The sequence below is a fragment of the Etheostoma spectabile genome, chromosome 11, assembly GCF_008692095.1.
Source record: "Etheostoma spectabile isolate EspeVRDwgs_2016 chromosome 11, UIUC_Espe_1.0, whole genome shotgun sequence".
Taxonomy (NCBI): Eukaryota; Metazoa; Chordata; class Actinopteri; order Perciformes; family Percidae; genus Etheostoma; species Etheostoma spectabile.
Genome location: NC_045743.1, coordinates 7,375,240 through 7,396,788, shown reverse-complemented (window position 1 = coordinate 7,396,788; position 21,549 = coordinate 7,375,240). Strand labels below are relative to the sequence as shown.

At 39.9% G+C, this 21,549-nt stretch overlaps 1 protein-coding gene across 1 annotated transcript; it reads right to left on the bottom strand.

The window, feature by feature from the left end:
• Nucleotides 1–5,782: 5,782 nt before the first annotated feature.
• On the bottom strand, nucleotides 5,783–18,645 carry LOC116698232 (protocadherin-17). Its single transcript, XM_032530041.1, has 4 exons — nucleotides 15,039–18,645; nucleotides 13,826–13,884; nucleotides 13,516–13,685; nucleotides 5,783–7,040 (listed from the first exon to the last, which is right to left on the bottom strand). Exons 1-4 carry the CDS (start codon nucleotides 17,505–17,507, stop codon nucleotides 6,463–6,465), a joined length of 3,276 nt encoding a protein of 1,091 aa, XP_032385932.1. The 5' UTR covers nucleotides 17,508–18,645; the 3' UTR covers nucleotides 5,783–6,462.
• Nucleotides 18,646–21,549: the final 2,904 nt, after the last annotated feature.

Sequence of the window (21,549 nt, the reverse complement as noted above, 5' to 3'; positions counted from 1 at the left end):
CAATAAAACAGGAGAGTGAGGGAGTCAGTTGAGCGCTCGTCTGTACACACCCACACAGTCCTCAGCTCAGGCGAGTTTTAATGAGCAAAAATGAGTGAAAACACCTGAGTGGAACATGGGGGTATGAGGGCTTTGATGTCAGTCGAACTGCTGCAAAAAAGCAAACTTGAAAAATGTAAGAACAAAAAATGACTTTACATTATCATCTTCACAACATCGATGTTGGCTTATTTTTTGTCTTGTGTGTTTAATTGTCAGACAATATGTGTCACAAATGCAGTACTGTTTTGAGAGCTGACTCTCAAATCAAGGATTTTTGAGTGTTTTTGAATGCACCAAGAGAGGTTTTGCACAATCGCAACTACAATACAACACAGTGATGAGTAAACGTGAATAAACGTGCAGTGTGACACTGTAGATCACCTTTCAGAATCAAAATCAGCTTTATTTGCCTGGTATAAGGACACTCATGAGGAATTTTGCTTCGGCTCGTATTGCTCACAATGTGCTTACTCATACAAAACAAACAACGAAACAAACAATATATACACACTATGAACAGAAACAATATAAACAGGTTGAGACAATTAGCGCAATGAAGAGTGCAAAGTATTCAGGAGTAGATTATAATTATGATAGATATTATTATTTTAATTATGGAGCATAGTGCAAAGGGTGCTGGAATAAATAATATTATGTTATTATATAAGTATTGTATTACAATATGAACAGTAGGAACAGTATGAACAGCTCTGAAATAGAGAATGAGAATGATGAATAAACAATAAGTGGAACCAGTAAACAGACTGATTATAGACACTGTTGCTGGGTTATTGCACAGGAATTGAACCTGGCACTGTGAGTCTGAAGTCAGCTGTTCATCAGAGTGATGGCTTGTGGAAAGACATTACATTATGAATTGAAATGGACATAAACCAATGGCTGCCTATTGGAAGTAGAAATCCAAATACTTATCTATGTGCTAATGCATGAAAACTCATGCAAACCATAAAACAGACCAACTAACTCACACTGAAACTGCCTCCAAACAATTTAGCTGCATTATGGACTGCAGAGTTATCTCACAGTACATGCTAATATGAACTGTCCTCTTTAACAGCTAGAGAAGCAATAGAAAAAGCAAAGCTTAACATTTTGTGAGCTCTATGCATAACTTTAAAAACATCCCCACTTTTACAGTTACCTTCACAGAGTCCACCAGCTTAACAGTATGGAGGCCTGCTGTCCCTAAAAAACCCCAAGCATTGTGCACTTATGCCTGCATGACACTTAATCAGGGCACCCTATTCGACATCTACCATTTTCGTCAGACAACAACAGTTTCGCGCTACACCAAACTGTGTATTGATTCAATAAACTGTCTATTGATTCTAAAAAGCTGGGTATGTTCTATACCCCGGCTCTCTCTGTCTAGTGCTCCTTTTCTCTCTTTCTCCGTCTCACCTTTAAATTTTCCATCTTATTTGTGATGGCAGACAAAGCACTTAAAGGGTGAAGCTTTTTAGACTCAGGACTTTTGAGCAGATGACAGAGTGCATTAGCGTTTCTGTTTTATGCAGATATTGGCCCACTTTGCCACTAAAAAGGCGTGCAGAGGACTATTTTTGCCCAATTCAAAGTGAGGAAAGTGTGTCATGACCCAGTAACACATAGTGAAACCTGTGTGAAGTCCTGCCGGATCGCTTCCCTTATGCTATATCCTTTCTTGGCGTTAAACATTAATCATGATTGACAGATTGGCTGGCATTTGAACTCCTCCCAGAGGACAATGCCATAAGCAACACCTTTTTTTTTTAACAAGCTCTCCAAACAAAATGGCTGTACAGTCTGGAATTTTCTGTCAGACGGGGTCAATAAAAGGGGTGTTAATTCCTGTGGGTTAAAATGAAAGCTAAATGCAGTCAACGGTGTCACACTCCTCTAAAAACGGGAGCAGAACAATATTTAATGGACAGTGTTTTGCAAAAGCCTCCCAGACTGCCCTGTCAGGTCTGTCTACAGTTACAAAGGGAAAATAAATTGTGAAAGCTCAGTTGCCCCCAAACACGCATATCTTACAGTGCTACTTTGAATCCAAATTAAGGAAATCATTACTGAATAGTGAAAGTTGGCATTTAGCTACATTTATTTCCATGTCACTGTGCTCCGTAGAAATTTAACAACACAATCAATTTGGTTAACCATTTTTTTCTCTGTGTGTTTTCAGGAAGGTGTCACACTCATCTCATTTGACCAGTTTACTCTTTGTTTAGACATTTTAACAGCTCTATGTTCTCTCTGAAGAAAACCGGCACTTTTCTAAGCTTCCACCAATGCACAAAGCTACAACGAAGAGACTACATGCTGTATTTCAATATCACCAAGTAACATAAGACTTTACATTTAACAGTCTATGGGTATAACCTAAGTAAGTTTTGGTGAGATCCTGAGTGGTTAAAATGACAATAAATTTATCTCATGAGCTTACAATTTGTTTTAGAAAATCTACTGATAAACCAATGTTTAAAAATAGTTCCCTTAAAGAGATTAGTTTGACATTTTGGGAAATATTTGGTTTCCTGATGAGAGGTAGGTGAAAAGAGTGACATCATTCTCTCATGTATGCTAAATATGAAGGTACTTTACAGCCAGAAGATAGTTAGCTCAGCTTAACAGAAAGACTGGAAACAGGGAAAACAGCTAGCCTGGCTTCTGTCCATGCAAAATCACATAATGTCCAAATGAGATACATGGTGTTAATAAAAGAGCTTTAGAGACATTTGGAGATTTTTGTTACTTTTGGACAGAGTTTCTCCCTGTTTCCAGTTTCTGTGCTTAGATTTAGTTATTTGATTAGGACAATGCACGTTAATCAACATTTCTGTAAATGCGCCAGTGATGGCCAGTAGGCTATTTTTCAACTGTAGTCCTAGTTACCTAGCATGCATGTCCTTATGGTGGGAGGAAACCGGAGCACCAGGAGGAAACCGATGCAAACACCACACAGACTGGGGTTCGAACTCTGCAGTGCCAACTTGCTGTGAGGCAGAAGTGCCAACCACCGAGTCACCGTTAAGCTAACATAAGCGATCACAGTGGCTATAGCATCATGTTTGCAATAAAGAAGCATATTTCCCAAAATGTCAAGCTATTATTTTAATCCATATTTAAACTAATGAAGCAACGTACTATTCATAAAAACTATTTGTATCATGTTTTGTATCATGTCAAGGCATTTTGTTACTTGGTGTGGCAATGTTGCTGAAAAAGGAATGTGACAAATGTTCACACCAATGAGTATTTCTAGCACACTTTAAATTCAGTCATTAAAAATAAATGCATGCGTCAATGAATGTCTCAATGAATGAATTAACAGTGTGTATTATACAAAGTGATTCTCAAAGTTACCCCTTTTTAACATTCAATTCAGAGGCGTCACATTTACATTACCTAATTGGGTACAGTTTTTGCTATTTATGTGCAAGTTTGTTTTCTATGCTTAAAACAAACATGCAAATAAACCTAGAAGGAGCATTTTAATATTTTGCCCCGAAGGCATGCACGCTGTGCTCAATGACATCTCTCGGTTAAAATGAAAACTACACTCTCAATAATGCTTATGTGTTCGCTGTTGTTTCCCCACCAACAGTCCTCAGCCAAGTGGAACCATCTCCCATAGCATTCGGTGGAGGTGGAAGACAAGCTCTTAATCGGCTGTGTTATTCAATTATTGAATTAAAAGCTTAAGTACTCAGGGTGAGCATGTCAATTTTTCACAACTGAATGCTACACTGCTCATTCCTTTTTCATCTGAATAGATCATTTGTGTATGTAAAATGTAGAAGAATGGAGGTATTACACAGATCTGTTTCATTGTCTGTAATTCCCTTTCACTGTGACTGTAATCATTCTGAGAGACAAGTCGTATTCATTCAACACTGCATGCTAGTCCTTAATCTGTATTCAGCTCCCCTTAACAACATACCACTTTTTTTGTCAAGCATTTGTACTTGTAGCACAGTGTTAATTGAGAAATGGGGTGGTTCAAAGCTAATTTTGCATAATTACGGCAGAAGTGGAAGTTTAACCTGTTTTACTTCCTTGTGATGTAAAACAGTGATATAGTGTTAAACAATTGGAGGAGTAAGTATTGCAGCAAATGGTTCAACCCTTTTACTTGACATTCTGCTCACCTGTCTTCATCAGCCGTGTTCTGATACCCTGGGACTGATACAGATAAAATGATGTGATGTTTCTGTCTGTATTTCAATGGGATGTGTTGCTGTGACCCACGCAATCTCTTTTTCAAAGAGTATTTCAACTTATGCAGATGAGCTCATCAGAGCTGCCTGCTGAGATGAGACATCTAGGTCTGGAATTGTGTCAATACCAGCACCAAAACAAATGCAAATCAAAATCCAAATTAATGTGTTTTCCCTGAGGAGAAACTGAGTCGTACTTATAGTCAGCTCTCAGTAGATGACAGGATTCTGTTATCCAGAGCTCATGAAAAACAAGGCATTCTGAAAACCGCTCACTGAGCCAGGGTACAAGAGTCAGTGTCTCCAGATGGAGAAACTAAACTAAACTAAGTTTTAAAAAAAAGAAAGAAAAAAGAAACAGGCTTTTGTGTGATTGTTTTGCAGATGAAAAACAGAAAACATTTCTACATTTCCAGGATTCCTAAGTTTAGTGATTTATCTTGGTAAACATAGATCCATGTTATATTTAATCGTTCTATATAGGCTGTGTCTAGCAAATGTAGTGGATAAATAGCATTACTCTGGTCACAGCAACATCCATGTCCTTGTCCTCTGCATGAAAGAATAAAACAGGTTAGGTTTGCAAAGAATGTAGATGGGATGTGTCTGCGGACCGAGGCCTTCTGTCACTACACCCACCCTTTCTGCATTTGATTAAATACTAAATAGTGCACAATGCATAAAGTATGAACTTATATAACATTTGCACATGCACCTTTGTAAATCTAATGTTTTGTGTATGTGTATGTATGTATATTTGTGAGTGTGTATTTGTTTGTACAGACAGTGAAAACATATTTCCCCAGTGGACAATACAGACTATATATCTATCCTATAAAAAAGAGAGCAAATGATGGACCTCTTAATAATTCTCTTTTTCTTTATTTACTTGTGATAACCTTTAATGCACTATTTGTTCAAGCCTTTGCTGCTGTGTTGACCCACTTTCCCCACAGTGATCATTAAAATTTCACTTCATTAAATTCATCAAAGAATTCATTTCAAAAAGTTTTTTCCGGTAACTGCTAGTTGAAGCTGATGTTAACTTTTTTGTTAGATCCACGTCTAGTTATTTGTCAGACACATTTCTAAATAAACATATTATTACAAGTAGGCATTTAATGACAGCAGCTCTGATGACTTTGAATTTTAGAGTACAAAAGCGTGAGCAGGATTTCCACATTATGATGCATACCTATCATAAAAGCATTGAGCAGAGGAAGGCAACTCATATTCTCTTGGGTGCACACACAGTGCCTGTTTTATTTGCATTTTCTGAATATAAATAGCTGTGTAAAATGCTGATTGTGATTTTTCTTTTAGATTTCCCTTACTAGGATCTAGACTACTGCTAGATAACATGTGCTGGTATGCAGAGTATAGCTAAAGATGGCACGTTTGCAGAGTGCTTTTTGTCATGAACACGTATTAAGCACCTGGTACACATAAATTCACTTCCCTCACATAAAACTTGACAGCTTCAAAAGTTGTTACCATTCAAAATAATTGCCTTCCATGCACACAGTGTATACAAATTTAATAAAATACACAACAAGTACAGTGGCCCACATTCACGTGTAAGCTCAGCTTATTTTCACATAAACTGCAGAGGACGACAATAAAATTACAAATACATTCTTAAAAAACTGTTTTTTATAGGAACCTCAAATGGTGTTATGAAAAGGGACATTCCCTGTTGCACCATCATTAACAGTTCATAAGACACTTCACTTTTGTATTTAACATCACTGATATGTATTTCAGTTGTCTCACAGGTCTGTGATATTCAAAGAGATGTTGCTTATACACTAAATGGAGACAGGAAGCATCACTGTACAAAAGCAGACAGGACTCGATAGCTTAACAGTAGCAATTTGTTCCACAGCCTCACAAAATTGGAGCTTGAAATGTGTAAAATACAGACACCTAAATTGACAGATACAGTACACCATGTAAACACTTGAAGTCAGGTAAGCACTGGTTTTCCCCCCAAACCTTCACATCAGTCAAGGACACATATTTCACCTAAACACAACAAGTCACAAACTAAAAAAACAAACAGACAAAGCAGATGGTTTTTGGTTATACAATGCGTGCCTGGACACCTATGTGGGTCAAAATAAATCACCTCTTGGTCATTACTCTATAATATCATCATCACACCCCTGGCAGGTGAGAGCGAGCGAGATCACCTGGCCTGTCAGTTACCAGAGTCCCGTGGGTCGAGAGCACAATCTGACCCCCCACACTCCTGGCTGATGACAGAGCTGTGAATGAAGCTGCTTGACAGAGACTTAGGCCTGAGCTCAGAAGTCAGGTAGGAGGGCTCCTCCAATTCGATGTGCAGTGGGGAGCACTGGCCATCTGGAGGGCCATAGGCACTGCTGTCTGAACCCCCCTCCCTCTCTTCTTTGGACTCTTGGTTGGCCAAGTCCAGGGGCATACTACTCTTAGTGGGACTACTGGACTCAGATGGACTCTCCTGTAGCGGTGGGCTTAAAGCACGCTGCGATTTTAAGTAAGGTTTGACATTGGCCACAAGGATTGTACTGTCCCGCTGTTCCTTTCCAAACGTGCTGAGGGTTTTTCTGCTGCTGCAGCTGATGGTGCCATAAATCTCTGTCTCTACCATGGCATCCATTCCCACAGGGATGAAAAGGTTGGTGCGATTATCGGCGCTGTCTGCTTGGCTTCCTACCCGTAACTTTGGCATCCAGCATCTGTCAGAATGTCCCAGTGCACGACATTCATCGGTGCAGTGGACTGATTTGTCTTGCTCTGCAAAAACAGTTAAACATTTGTTATTGGACCCTGCTGGGGTAAGAACAAACAACCAAGAAGAAAATGTAGATGACATTTTGAAGGATGAGCATCAATAATAAAACACTTCAACAAACACACATTTCCAGTACTATTCTAAAAAATCCTACATACAAATCCAACAATAGTGTCTTTCCTGATATAAGTTATTTAATATTTATCACAAGAATTTTCCATAATAAAATAAGCAGCCTTTTGCAGCAGTTGATAGTTCAAATTTAGCAATGCCGTTTTTGATTTAGTAATGTACAGGCTTTTCTATTGGAGACATCACTCACAATGTAACCTTCAAATTTTAACACCATACAAATGTCATGCTGGCCAAGGTAGCAACTGAGGAAGTGAGGCTATCCATGAAACCTTTTTCCCTCTGGTTTTCTCAACAACCTGTGTAGGTGTTTCCAGGAAAATATCATCTGGTGCAGAGGAAGTGATGTGTTGTTCATTTACATTTCCAGCAGCAGCATGTTTGCGTTGAATGCACAAAAAAACAAAATTTGCATGCGCAGAAATATTTACAATTTTTCTGATCAGTAAGTGGTAGGAAACTCTGCAGTCAGAATGTGGTTAGTTAGAATATTGTTAGGGCTCATTATTTTTCAGTTTTGTATTTTTCACAATTTATAGATAGGATTTTATGTGTGGTTCTTTTGGATATTCAAAAAATGGGTGACAATCAGATCAATATCTGAGATAACAATTCAAGTTGGATCTTGGGAATTTGTAAAACAAACACTCATTAGTTTGACTTTTATTAATCTTTCTAATTACTTTGAGAGGGGGCATTCTCAGCAGCTCATTTGCATTTCCTGCCCATTTTTTCACTTCACTCTGTATAAATGTACCTATTTGACCTGTCCTTGCCAATAGAGGACCTTGTTTACCATACACTGTGGTCAACAGTTTCTACAAACTACGTTTGAGTGCCTGGAAACTGATATGAACTGATATGCTTTGGTAAAAAATGGCAAAAATGAAAAACAATTAGCTTTAAATGTAGTCCACATTGTAAGTATTAACTCAGTGCAAATTGAGGGCTGGTCATTTATGTAAGTTGATGATGCATGGAAGACATGTAACCTCATCTTCTTGACCACTTTTTGTTGATTGAAGTGGTTCCCTGATTATCCCATTCCTTTGGTAGACGTCAGCTGCATTAGTTGGTGGATGCTGAACACCAAGCCAAACGCCACAGGACTGTACAACATGTTCGAATGACTGTGTATTAGTGTCAGCGGTAAGAAGTGGAGCAATGGGTAAGGCTCTATCTTTATGCCATAAATTAGTCTTTCACATTTCACACCACATCTAAACCTGGTAGACATGAAATAAGCATAAAGAGAGCGGTGCATAGAATTAGCCGATTTCCATGGCATTATGATGAAGAAGGTGTCATTTTTATTTCTGTAGTCATTACACTACGCCCTCACAATTGATTTGACAATCCTACATCAAGTTATTTTGCATGTAGAGGCATTAAGCAATAGCTCAAAGGTGTCTTTATAAATTGGTAGTAAATGACAGTTTACCTGTTAATTAGAAAAACAATAATTCCTGTTGTTCTGATGACTGATCAAACTTAAATAAACATTTTTATTTGCTGTGATCGCCATGAGGTTGTAATGACTGATTATTCTTTAAGCTTGACAAAATGATAATAATGATCACTGAATCAATCAGAAATTGGTTATTTATTTAGGTTTTGTACATTGTGTTTCCTAAAACTACAACTATAAGAAACGAATGAATGAGCTTGTAAAACATAAAAGACAACACACACCACATCTGCAACATCTCCCAGTTTTGGTGTCTCTCCCCTCAGGAAACAAATGTTCTAATATTATGACAGAACATATGAAACATACTCACAGAGTCTCATTAACACTTCACATCCGTTTTCTCTCATAAATCATTCTTCAAAGATTCCGACAAAGACATTACATTGTTGTTTTTTTTCTTTGGGTATAACCAATCACAACATGGCTTGATACTCCACTGATCAGTTCTTGTAGCTTTGGTCTATAAATAAGGTCTCTCTATCTTGCTTACATGTAATTTCGTGATATCAAAGACAATGAGTGAAGTGACGAATGAGACACTTGATCTTATTTCTGAACCTAACCCTGATGAGAACAGGAATATCAGCCTGGAACGGGGAAATGCTCCACACGACAAGTCTCTTCCCAGAAGAGGTGGGGAGCTGCTCTTGTTCAAAGGCAGCAGTACCTTCCTCACACTGCCAGCCTCGGCCAGTTTGCTGGAGGAAGTTCTAACAAAAAAAAAAAAAAAAGATACCATCTCTGCTCTATAAGCCCATGAGATGTAAAAGCCAGCACCATGTGCCACACATGCTAGCAAGCTCATTTGCAAAGTGCCACTACTATCTGCTCAGGTCCATGAACACCCACACAAAACACACACACTTCCAGCCATAAGACAAAAGGAACAGTTAATTATTCAATGACTGGACAGAGATTTAAAAAGCAAATTGGGGCTGTTAATTTTACACCATAACTGTTTTAGAGTCTTAATAATGAACGCGTACATTAAAAATGTTAAAGGAAAATGCATTTCTACATTTCCTTCCAAGAAATATCTACGACATACAGTATGTCCTTTATGAGTTACAGTAATTGTTTTATAACATTGTGTCTTTTTACGAGCATAGTAAACTGGTATAAGATAATGGGTGCCCTTTTGTATCATGCAATCTAATCATAGGAAGAGCTTTTTGTTCCCATGAATGTTTGCCTGAGAAAGGTTTTCAGTGTATTTTTGGGGACATTGTAAGTTTCACTGTGCAGAAAACCTCGCCCTTTCCCATGTATGCTGTTTTTTGTTCTGGAAACCCAAGAACCTTCTTGCTGTGAGGCAGAAGTGCTAACCACTTAGCCACCGTGCTGACCAAATCAGTCGGATTTGACCAAGATTACAACAGACGCTAATGTGACATACCATCATAATCCATGGAACAGCCTTTATTACGATATTGTTTAAATAAGTTCCTCCTTTTGACATTTTACCTAGATACTGACTCAGATCTTTTATTGCATTTTTTGTGTATTCTTTGTGTTTACTCTTTTGCAATGTGTGACAGTCTGTTAATGCTGTTTGTATTTTTATTGTTGTAACAGTGTTTTTCTGCTGACCTCTTGACCAACAGAGAAGCATAGTGATTACAGTTGAAGTTGTAAAATTGGTAGTAGCATAATGGCAAAGTCTGTTTTTTAATAATTGATGCAGATTAACCTCAGTACTGAGTTTTTAGTACAAAGAATCGTACATATCACTATAAATTAAAACAATCAATTTTTACTGTTAACTATTACTATTTTTACTGATTTTTAAAACAAGTTTAATTTCTAGGCTGCATACTGTTATTTCCCCCATGTTGTGTTTCATAATTGTGTGAATAATGTGATTGTTGATTGTACATTGTTACATCCTTAGCATAGACCATTTTGGTGCTATCTCTTTCAGAAATACACATTTGAGTTCAAAATGAATTTTACATCAAAAGGAACAACTAAATGATGGCTTTGATTCGGCAAAACCGCAACACAGATCCTGCATATTAAAACTAATATGCTTTGAAGCAACTACACCTCAGATTACAGCTCTGTGCCCTGTGTGTTTGTGTTTCTCCCAGTGTTTTTTATAGCGCCACGGAGAAAAGTATTTTTTAGGCACGGATACACAAGGCCAAAACAATAAGCATAGGCGAGGAGAAGCGGGGAGATGCTGAATTCATTTCCATGGTACCTATCACCACTGCAGAGGAGCTAGCAGATGACGCTGATGCAAAGGGATGTATATGCTTAGAAGGTTAAGCAAAACCACGGTAAGATATTTTTGTCATTGTGCTATTTTTCTCGCCATGTAACCAGGAGCAATTTAAGGATCATGTCTGAATGTTTACATTTAATTCTTATTGCTTACAGGAAATTAAGATTTGTAATATTTTTCCTGTCATGGTCACACCTTTTCCATCACACACTATAGTTTTTCTATAACAAAATACATGATTTATGTTTAACAATGTAAGAAAAATAAATGTATGACACTACTGTTAGTATAATTAATTTATATTGCTTAAAAACAAAAAGGCAGACGGAAAATGATGAGGAAGTTAGGGTCTGTTGTGCCTGGCACAGGCTTACCATTTCCATTTCATCATTGAATACAAATGTGTTAAGTAATAGCTCTGAAATGACAGAGTTATACAATGGCTTTATATTGTCCAACGCATTTACATAGTCACATAATAGAATGATGACAAAGTGACAAAATAGCTGTGATCTTAAGAGCAACTGTGAGCAGAACAATGACATGCTCTCCAAAAACAAAGAAACTGCCTGCCCATTATAAATAGAATCCGAGAAAGCCTAGCAACATATCCACTGTGCATCTGGTGTCTGTGAGAGTGAATAAATATTCAGAGTGCATGATAGTGGAAGCTGCACAGGTGCATATATTACCTGTATCAAAGCAGCCAGGAGACTAAAGGGATGGTAAAGGTAAAGACATAAAAGCAGTACTACTTAACCCACAAGCTTTTGTGTTGGTGCATTTGGAACTATTATTCTGTGGTGTCTCCATTTTGGATAATAGTGCTATCTTGTCAGAATCTGCAAACCAGTGGCTTTGTTGTTCAATAAATGTACCTGTGTGTGTGTGTGTTGTGTGTGTGTGTGTGTGTGTGTGTGGTGTGTGTGTGTGTGTGTGTGTGTGTGTGTGCTTGTGCGTGTGCGTGTGTGTGTGGTGTGTGGTGTGCGTGTGCGTGTGCGTGTGTGTGTGTGTGTGTGTGGTGTGTGTGTGTGCTTGTGCGTGTGTGTGTGTGTGTGTGTGTGTGTGTGTGCTTGTGCGTGGTGTGTGTGTGTGTGTGTGTGTGTGAGAGAGCAAGAGACAGAAGGAGTGTGTGGGTTGGAGGATGATGTGTTGTGTGATCAGGTCTAAGGCATTATTCGTAATATAAATATTCCATCTTGTACCAAGTAGACAGTGACACCATTTAATGTTCAACTTATCAACCCTGAGAGAAAAAAGCATTTCATCTTACCATTAGTTTGTTTTTTTTTAACTACATTCTCACATACAAACAGGAAAGGCATTAGAAAAACCTATTAATATTAAATGCAATGCCCCACTTCTTTGCATTTATCTTATCTAACAAACGGAGGTTTATAAATGAACTGACATTACTGTCAAACGAGTGCCAGTGATGCACATGTAAATATTTGGTCTTGCATGTACAAAAACTGAAACTTTGATTGGACTTAGAACTTGGGCTAAATCAGTTTCAGGAATGTGCTGCAAAAAAAAATTGTGATTGAATTTACACCTCCCACAGAGTCAAATTTGGTCTGCCATAATTCCTCATAGCACACACACACACACACACACACACACACACACACACACACACACACACCACACACACACTCACACACACACAAAAGTGAGATAGAGTGAGAGATTCACACATTCTTCCAGCAGGCGCAAGAGTGATTCCATCTCTGCCCTCCTGAGCTCCCACAAACAAACAGTTCAGAGCAATGTAAATGGTGTGGAAAGTACTGCATAGGGACCTGATGACCAGAGTCTCTTGCAAGGCTCACACACGGAAATGAGAAAAACCACCACTTCACTCAAGTCTCCTATTATCTTTTATCTTACCAGTGAGAGTTGCTTTCATATTTTCAGTTTATAACCACAATAGCTAAATATATCAGTCCCTATCAGGTCAGCCAGGTTGCAACAGATTGACAATCATCTATGATTATACTCCTGGCAGTGTCAGGTTTGTGAAATAAAATTTAACATTTCTATTTTCAGTCGCAAAGCAAAGCTCCTCTCAAAACAGTGCAACCACGGCAAAAACCGATAATAACTGAGAAAATCTTTCCAATGAAAAGGTGGAAACACTCTGTCATGTTGCACTAGAAATACCTGTCATTTTTGCACTGCAAGTGTCTCTCGCGCTTGTCTCTGTCGTGTCATTCAAGACATCCATGCAACGAATCTGTGTTCAAATAATGACGTGATCAAAAGAGACACAGACGGAGGTACGCTTTGCCATGCATATGAGCTTGTTTGATGGCAAAATCAGACACAAGATGTTTGAACATTCTACCTTCAACCAACGGACTCTTTCATCCTTTTAAACTACCATCTACCTTCCACTCTGGTGCCTTCATGTCATCTTTGCAACACACCTTAGGCTGTCAGCAATGTAAAGTAGTACAAAGTAGCGCGACCTGCATCTGATTACAGTGTGGATTTGTCTGCGTTGGCTGTATCCAGGGGCTGGTGGACCTCCACTTAAACACCACTGAGCTGCATGTTCTCAGTGCATAAAGTATAAAAAAACATGTGGGGTACAAGAGTCAGTTGAGCATCTTCAAGATGTCAGGAAGAGAGTGCATCCACTCACCCTGCTCAAAAGGCTGCCCATTAACTGCTGTTGCTTTCATCTTGAGGGCCTCCCTAGCAGACGTGTCGCAGTGTGAGCCTTTATTAGTATCCTGGTCACTATCAGCCTGGTCACTATCACCATGGCCACTGTCTCGGAGGCTTGCTCGTTCTGCATCCTTAAATGTTGAGCTGCAGCAGAATGGAGGGGGAAAAAAAACACAAGTTGCCATTACCTCTGTGTGAGCGCTCTTATTTGATTGCCATAGTCTTGATACAAAGATGAAAAAGCTAAATGCACTGGTCAGGAAGCTTTTGGATAGAGCTCTTACCTTTGAACAAATGGCTGCCTGCTGCCAGCATAATTGGGCTCTGAGGGGAAATTTTCCGTCTAGAAATAAAAAAGGGAAATCATATTTTGCATTGGCCATGTTAAAATGTTCATGCATATTCAACAATAGCCTGAGTGACATGACATTGAGACAGAAAAAAAAGATTTTCCTTTATGGTTTTCAAATTCTTATATTTTTATTATAACAATAATAACTAGTGTCAATGAAATCTATAGAACACCTGCCAGTGATGATGGCATGATAAGAACAAATCTCTATCGTGAACATATGCGCCACCTTGGCAAAGCAAAAGAGAAAAGCATTAGCCACTGCCATCAGCATCCTCTTTCCCCTATCTTGACAATAATGTCTTTGTGTTGATCACACCCATATACCCTAGTGACTGCTGACAGTGCCAGGCCTTGTCATCTATGTTATCATCTCCAAATGAGACTGTCTGTGAGACTGTCCTAGATATTTACATAGTTTATAACAGATAATTCTACTGTGCTAAACAGCACTACTAGCCCATGCTGTCAAATTAGCATGTTAGCTGGCTTGTGTATAACCTGCCATCTCTACAAGACAAGGATGGACCCTATTAATGGCCTTCTCGTGCCAACTTTGGATGTGGATGGATGGATTTGGCCCATATTTGTGTGGAGCAAAAAATGCGATTGTAAGGTTATGCTGTGTGCATCTAGCTGTCTGGTGCACATTGGTTCAGTAATGTGAACGGACAAGCTGCTCAAACACCTGTCCAATCCCACATTTCAGGCAGGGTTTTGTTTTCACTCTATAGCAGTGGATCTGGCAGGGTCACAGCAGCCTTGTTCAAGACTCACACTGTTTGCATGTCTAACTGAGAGGACTTACTGATTATGCGGGCCACCTGTACACTTTGCAAGTTTATGACGGAGCACTATCTAAAATGATTCAGATTTCTCAAATGTAGAAAGAAAAGGTCTCTTTAGTGAAATGCAATTAACAACACATGAATACATTCCAGCACTAAGTTCCCATGTCATGCAGAAATACATTTCATAGTTTCAAAGCAGAAAGCAATAAGTGATAATGATGTCTGCTCATATTGACAGAGTTTCTCTTTTTCATGTGATTACTTTTCTTTTGTCAGATTTGTATGGCAAAGCAGCGGGTGCAGATAAGCAAGAATAAAGGGCAGATAAAGAACACAGTGCCGCATCCTCCTTACCTGTATCACTGACATCCTATTCGCAGGAGTGTCTGTGCTAAGCCCGGCAAAGCTGGAGTGGCAACCTGCCCTGGGGACCGTCAGGCTGTTTGGGGTGGTTTTCAGGTACATGACCTCTGACCTGGGCAGTGTGAGCGGCAGAGGGCTCTGGTAGTCAAAACAAATTGGTGAAGTGATGAGAGAAGGACTGCTCACAACATTCATCCGGCTCGCAGAATCTCTCTCCTCCATCTCACTCTGCACTAGCATGATGTCACTCTTGTTGATCCTTTTCTTTTTGCCTTTCCCCACTGGAGGATTGGAGTATTCAACCATTCGGCAGTTATAATTCCCAGTCTCCTTATCTTGATGTTTGGACTTGACAGCGATGGCAGTCATGACTGCTAAGAGCATGACAGAGATAATGCAGAGGGTAACTATGAGGGGCAGGGATACATCCCAATGCTGCTGTTCCCCGCTCGCGCTAGTACCCCCTCCTGCTGCCGGATCTGTGTTCGCCTTAATGATCAGCTTAGCCACGGCAGATAAGGGGGGCTTGCCATGGTCAGTTACTTTCACCACCAGCTCAACCACTGGGGCGACCTCTTCCCAGAGAGCATGAGCAGTTCTGACCTCCCCTCCGACCGGATCCATCTCAAACAGGTGGTCGTCATTTCCCTCTGTGATCTCATAGGTCAAATGGCCACTCTCTCCATGGTCATGGTCCACAGCTTTCACTGTAGCCACAATGTATCCAAGACCTACGTTTCTGGGCACTGGGATTTCGGCTGTGTCATTCTGCAGAAGGGGTAAAATAATAACTGGGAGATTATCGTTTACATCAAGGACATTGACCCTGACGGTTGAAGTGCTCTCCATGTGAGGGGATCCTCCATCTTTAGCCTGAACTTTGAACTCAAAGGACTTTGTTTGCTCATAATTGAAAGAGCGTGAGGCATATATGGCTCCATTGGTGGGATTAACAGACACATAGGTGTGCACTGAAACATCTCCTATATGTGATGACAGAATGGAGTACAACACTGTTCCATTCCGTCCTACATCTGGGTCGTGGGCCAGAACGGAGCCCAAATACTCCCCCGGGATGTTGTTTTCAGGCACCTGTAGCACGTACACTGTCTTTGTAAAGCGTGGTGCATTGTCATTCTCATCCAAAATTTTCACAGTAAACGACTTAGTGTAGTTCAAAGACGGAATCCCATTGTCTCTCGCCACGATTGTTACATTGTATTCATCTTTCATTTCCCTGTCCAGGGGTCTGTCTGTGAGCAGCGTGTAAAAATTATCATTGTTCTCCTGCAGTCTGAAAGGTACATTACCCAGCACCCTGCACTGAAGTTGACCATTACGGCCCGAGTCTTTATCTGTTACTCTCACTAGCGCTATGACAGATTCTGGAGGTGCTGCCTCGCTGATGGCTCCCTGCCTAACAGAGACAAAACTTATTATTGGTGAGTTGTCATTTTTGTCAAGCACTTTGACAGTAATTTTACAATGGCCTGGTATTGGATTGGGTCCGAGATCCTTAGCCTGTACGTCAAACTCTATGATTGGATTTTCTTCATAGTCAATCTCTCCTTGGACCTTGATGACGCCAGTATTGGGGTCAATGGAGAACAAGTCTTGGATTCTCTCAGATGCATATCCAGTGAAGGAATACACCACCTGCCCATTGCTTCCCTCATCTTGGTCAGTGGCATTTAAATCTATGAGTACTTTTCCGGGAGGTGAATTCTCCAGAATGTCAATCACATAAGAGGATTTTTCAAAAACTGGGCTATTGTCATTCGAATCCGTCACTCTGACGTTGATTTGCATGGAGCCTGATCTTGGATACTCCCCACCATCAATTGCTGTGAGGAGGAGGGTGTGATGACTCTGATCCTCCCTATCCAGAGGTCTCTGAACCACCAGCTCTGGATATATAGTCCCATCACCCCTCACTTTTAAATCCAAAGAAAATGTATTGTAATCATCTCTCGTGACCTGGTAGGTTTTTATCCCATTTTCCCCAGAATCTGAGTCATGTGCAATAGTCAGAGGGTAGCGTGTCCCAGCAGCTGCGTTTTCTGAAATATCAATATTAACATGGTCTGAAGGAAAACTGGGCGAGTTGTCATTTATGTCCTGTATATCAATCTTGATCATGCATATTTCCTTGTCGTTGGCAAACACCTCCATAGAGAGCTGGCACTTTGGGTTGCGCCTGCATAACGTTTCCCTGTCAATCCTTTGTTTGGTGAAGATTAGTCCACTCTCAGGATCAACATCCACCAGATGTGGAGCAGAATTCTCCAGTACTCTGAAGTTGGATTTTTTACCCCTCTCCATGGGCCCATATCCGGCATCTTTTGCTATATTACCTATAACAGTGCCGGGTCCTTGCTCCTCCGGGACAGAATAATTGAGATTTTTCAATGTCAGGGCTTTAACCCACAGCAGAAAGAAAATGGGTACAGAGAGACGCATCCCTTCAACTGGATATGCGGTAGTGGCAGACAGAAAGAAAAAAATCGTTGACTTTCAACCTGTTGATTACGGCAAACCTAGAGGACTAAACCCAAACCAAGCAAGTGGTTGACGTCGATCCCACACTAATTGGGTATTCAATCGATGTGTAAATCCTTTTTGCCTCTTAATCTGTATTTTAACCTCTTTCACATGCCGTTCAGCTATGATGAACTCTTTCTGTAAACAAAGATGACCGCCCGACGATACCTAGGCTAATACATGAATAAAAGATCAAATTCAACATAGTGAACGAAAAATGCTTTGTTTTTCCTCACGAGGGTGGACTTGATGAATAATCGATGACTATAAAGTATTAATATTCCCTACTGCATCCAAGGTTAAAGCGTTTGAATCTCTGTGGTGAAGGTTAGACCGTCGCTTACAAAAGCGCATTGCCCTCATGCGACATCTACACCTAGGCTACAGCAAATACTGACATGCCCGTTCAAAATGCAGCATTGTCCGCTGAAACCATTCATTCATTCACAATGCATTTACTTTTTCTCCTGTGCGGCACACTGTTGCATATGGGTTCTGCTCGTGTTGCACAGCCTGCTCATGCCACAAAGTAGAAAAAAAGCAGCATATAGAGCTGTAAATCCTGTCCAACCTTTTGTGTTCCCGTCATTCAAGAGCATCTATAGCACGGCTGCGACTTTTGCCCGATGATTGTCCTATAATCAGTCCAGTAATCCCATAATCCAGTCCAATTGGACCCAGTCCTCTTGCATTCCTCATTCGGACAATGTTCTTCTGCACTGCCCCTGTAAACGTTTGCCCAAAAAAAACACACGAAAAGAGGCGCTGGAAGATTTAAGATAATCAAAATTAATCGCTTTTACTGCGCTCAGTTCTCTCCGCGTCAACTGTTGAAACCTGCTCCCTTCGCAATGAGATCTGACCAGAATCCTCTCGAAGCATTTATAAGAGACACCGGTGTATTTCTTGGTGCATTTACCATAGTTTCTGATCGTATTCCAGCAAATGAGTGAACAGTGACAGATCTTGCCCTGGGGGGGTTCTCCAATAGGTCTGGCAAGATCGCATGAAGAAGGGCTGTTCTAGTGCTACGTGATTCATTTACTGATGTGCGCGCACAGAGGAGCAGCAGCATCAGAGGGAAAACGTGCTGGAGGATGTTGCTCCTAATGCATGTGGATGTGAACCAGGCATTGTGAATAGATCGGCAAAATTGTACCTGGATTGGATGTAGTAAAAGCAGTGAGGACTTGACAAGTGGTCAGTCTTAAGGAGAAGTGGATCAGATGGGCAAAATGGTGTGGAAAATGTTTAAATGAAAAGATTAACTGGGGTTCTTACCCTCAAATTGCTGTGTTCTCTATAAATCTCTTTTCAAATTCAGAACTACATATTATTTTCAATAATTAAAAACAATGCCACCTGTCTCCTGTGTTGCACCTTGTCAATAGTTTTGAGAAAATCTAGCCGCAACCATAAAATAAAGGACAGACTGTGGGTGTTTTCAGGATAATCTCTGTAAAGGACAAGATAATTACTTATGCTTCTGAAAAAAGCAAGGCTTATTTCACAGCTCAAATATCACAGCTGTTGGTATAACCTGCCTTCTGCAGCTATCACACTTGCCTTCAATGGCCTATCCACATCAATCTCATATCTCATATTCAAAAGATGGACTGACATTTAGTTCAGTCAGCATTTCAACAATATGACATTTGCATTTTTATTCTCACTTGACCAGATCTCAGTGATGCATGGGGCTCCTTGGGGATGCAGGTACACTATGAGAGTAATTCTGAGAGGAAGCTGTGTCAACATTAGGGCAAGCTCGGTGTGGCCTGGTTCCTCATTTAATTCCATGTTGCTCAGGATCTAAATCCACCTTGAGTTGTCCCTGAGTTCATTTCCATTGTTTGAAACATTGCTGCTTTTCTCCTCTGGGGAGCATCAACTTTGCCTGGCCAAGGTGCAGCTGCATAAATTGGCCATTTCTGCAGGTAAGAGATAAGGACAACAAAGGGAAACTAATTATCATTCCGTCTATGTTAAAACCTCAGGAAATAACTGCTATTGACAACTGTATCTAAATTGTCACAGTCATACCATTTAATTTGATCTGAATTCTGAAAGAGAAGGGGTTTCATATCCTTAATACCTGTAAATAGGCCACATCTTAAAGCGTTGCTTTGGCTGCCTTGTTTTTGCGGGAACTGATGATTTTGTCATGGACAACTTTCTCTAATAAGACCATGGAATGAAGTGCTATCTCTGCTGCTTTGTTGCCTGTAAAAAGCCAAAAAAGCATTGGTTGTTTTTACTTGAAAGCACATTATTATGTTGGTGCAAAATTCTACCTGTTGTAATTCTACAGATGTTGAAATGACAAACAGTAGCTGTGCTCATTAAAACATAGGTGCAATATCTTTGCATCACTTTCATGCGATTCACTTACCACTCCGCACAAGCATGATTAGAGATGAGATTAAGTTGCTTATCATTCTGTTTTTGGGCCCTTTGCTGGTTGCAGCACACCTGAAGCAGCACTCTGGAATACTGATGGCGGTGAATGAGAATGATGATCAACACTGAAGTCACTGAATTTTGCAGCAGAGTAAATGCAAAAGAGGAACAAGTCTGTTATGAAAAGATTTCTCCATGAGACATTGTGTAAACACTTTGATTTTACATGCAAAAAGGACGTTTTTCTTTTAACAGTTAAACAGCATTTTAAGGAAATTTTCTTAGTCAAAGAGAAAAATACAATGTTAAACAACAACAACAACAACGTAACTTTCCAAAGTTTGTCTAAGTAAACACAAATAAAAGTTAACTTTATTGAATACCAATTCTGCCACCACCAATACTTTTCTGATGAATATACATTCTATCCAGTTTCTAGCCCACCATCATGTGTCTTCTATACTGTAATAATGATCCATATCCCTGCATAATGTATCCATGTGTCACAACACCTCATCAGAGTACCTAATTTATAGAGTCAGTCGACTCATGCATAATGGTTTAGTTCTATGTGGCAATATGTGGGGAGATTCACCTGTTAAACTTCTGCAACCAGCCCAGTCCAATGGGGGTTGATACAATTTAACTTTTTGCTACAAAAAGAATTGAAGACCAATTTGCAATCTCTGCAATGCTTACCGAAGCTTAAGTCCCAGGGGCCCTTGGGCCTCGGACAGAGTACCATGGCTCTCACAATTTTAGTTTAAATAAATGTTTATGATATTTGTTTATAATAATAGTATATCTTTTCACCACCACTCTCATAATCAATATTGGGTCAGTTAAGTCACAGAGGTTTCCTGCTTTCGGTTTGTTTTGGGCGGGCCCTGACAATGTTTTTTAATGAAACAATGGTTTGCAAAACAAACTCAACATTGGGACATTTGTATTATGAGCACCATGGACAGCACTACACATTAAATGAGAAGACAGCAGCGAGCAGCACATGGGGCATTTTATTATCCTCTCTTGCATACCAATGACTCAATATTGGCAAACATACACTGAAAAGGACCCCACTTCTGACGACATAAAAGCTGGAAGACTTTGACCTATGACATATTGTCTTATACGGATAACTTTCATTATTATGTTTACTGATTACGGTAGAAGGGCACTTTATTTACTATCTGTAGCTGTCCAATGACAGAGGGTTCTGAATTGATGTTGCTATGGCATATTGTGAAGAGCCTCCAAACATCCATAGCCCCAGGGCCTAAAGTAATATCAAGCCAACTCTGCCTATTAGCAGCATGTTTTTCAGAAACAGTTTCCCAGATTCTTTGGATAATCCTCAGAACATACTGTACACACTTTTCATGGGGTGTAGATGTTTTGTAGAAAGTAGTCCACAGAGGTCTGTGACCATATCCAGAATGACCAGAACATTAGAAAGCAGTTTTTGTGTTAGATGTCATTATCTGCTGATACTTTAAATAACCAAAGCAAACTTTAATTATCTTCCATTCTGTTAGGATGGCGGCAGAATGGGACATCTTGA

Bases quoted from the DNA above. Each gene is read 5' to 3' on its own strand.
- LOC116698232 (XM_032530041.1), bottom strand. From the start codon at position 17,507: ATGCGTCTCTCTGTACCCATTTTCTTTCTGCTGTGGGTTAAAGCCCTG. The intron at 13,885-15,038 runs GTAAGGAGGATG...TTTTATTTCTAG, and splicing joins ATAGGATGTCAGTGATACAG to ACGGAAAATTTCCCCTCAGA. The intron at 7,041-13,515 runs GTGAGTGGATGC...CTGTTTTTGCAG, and splicing joins TGGGCAGCCTTTTGAGCAGG to AGCAAGACAAATCAGTCCAC.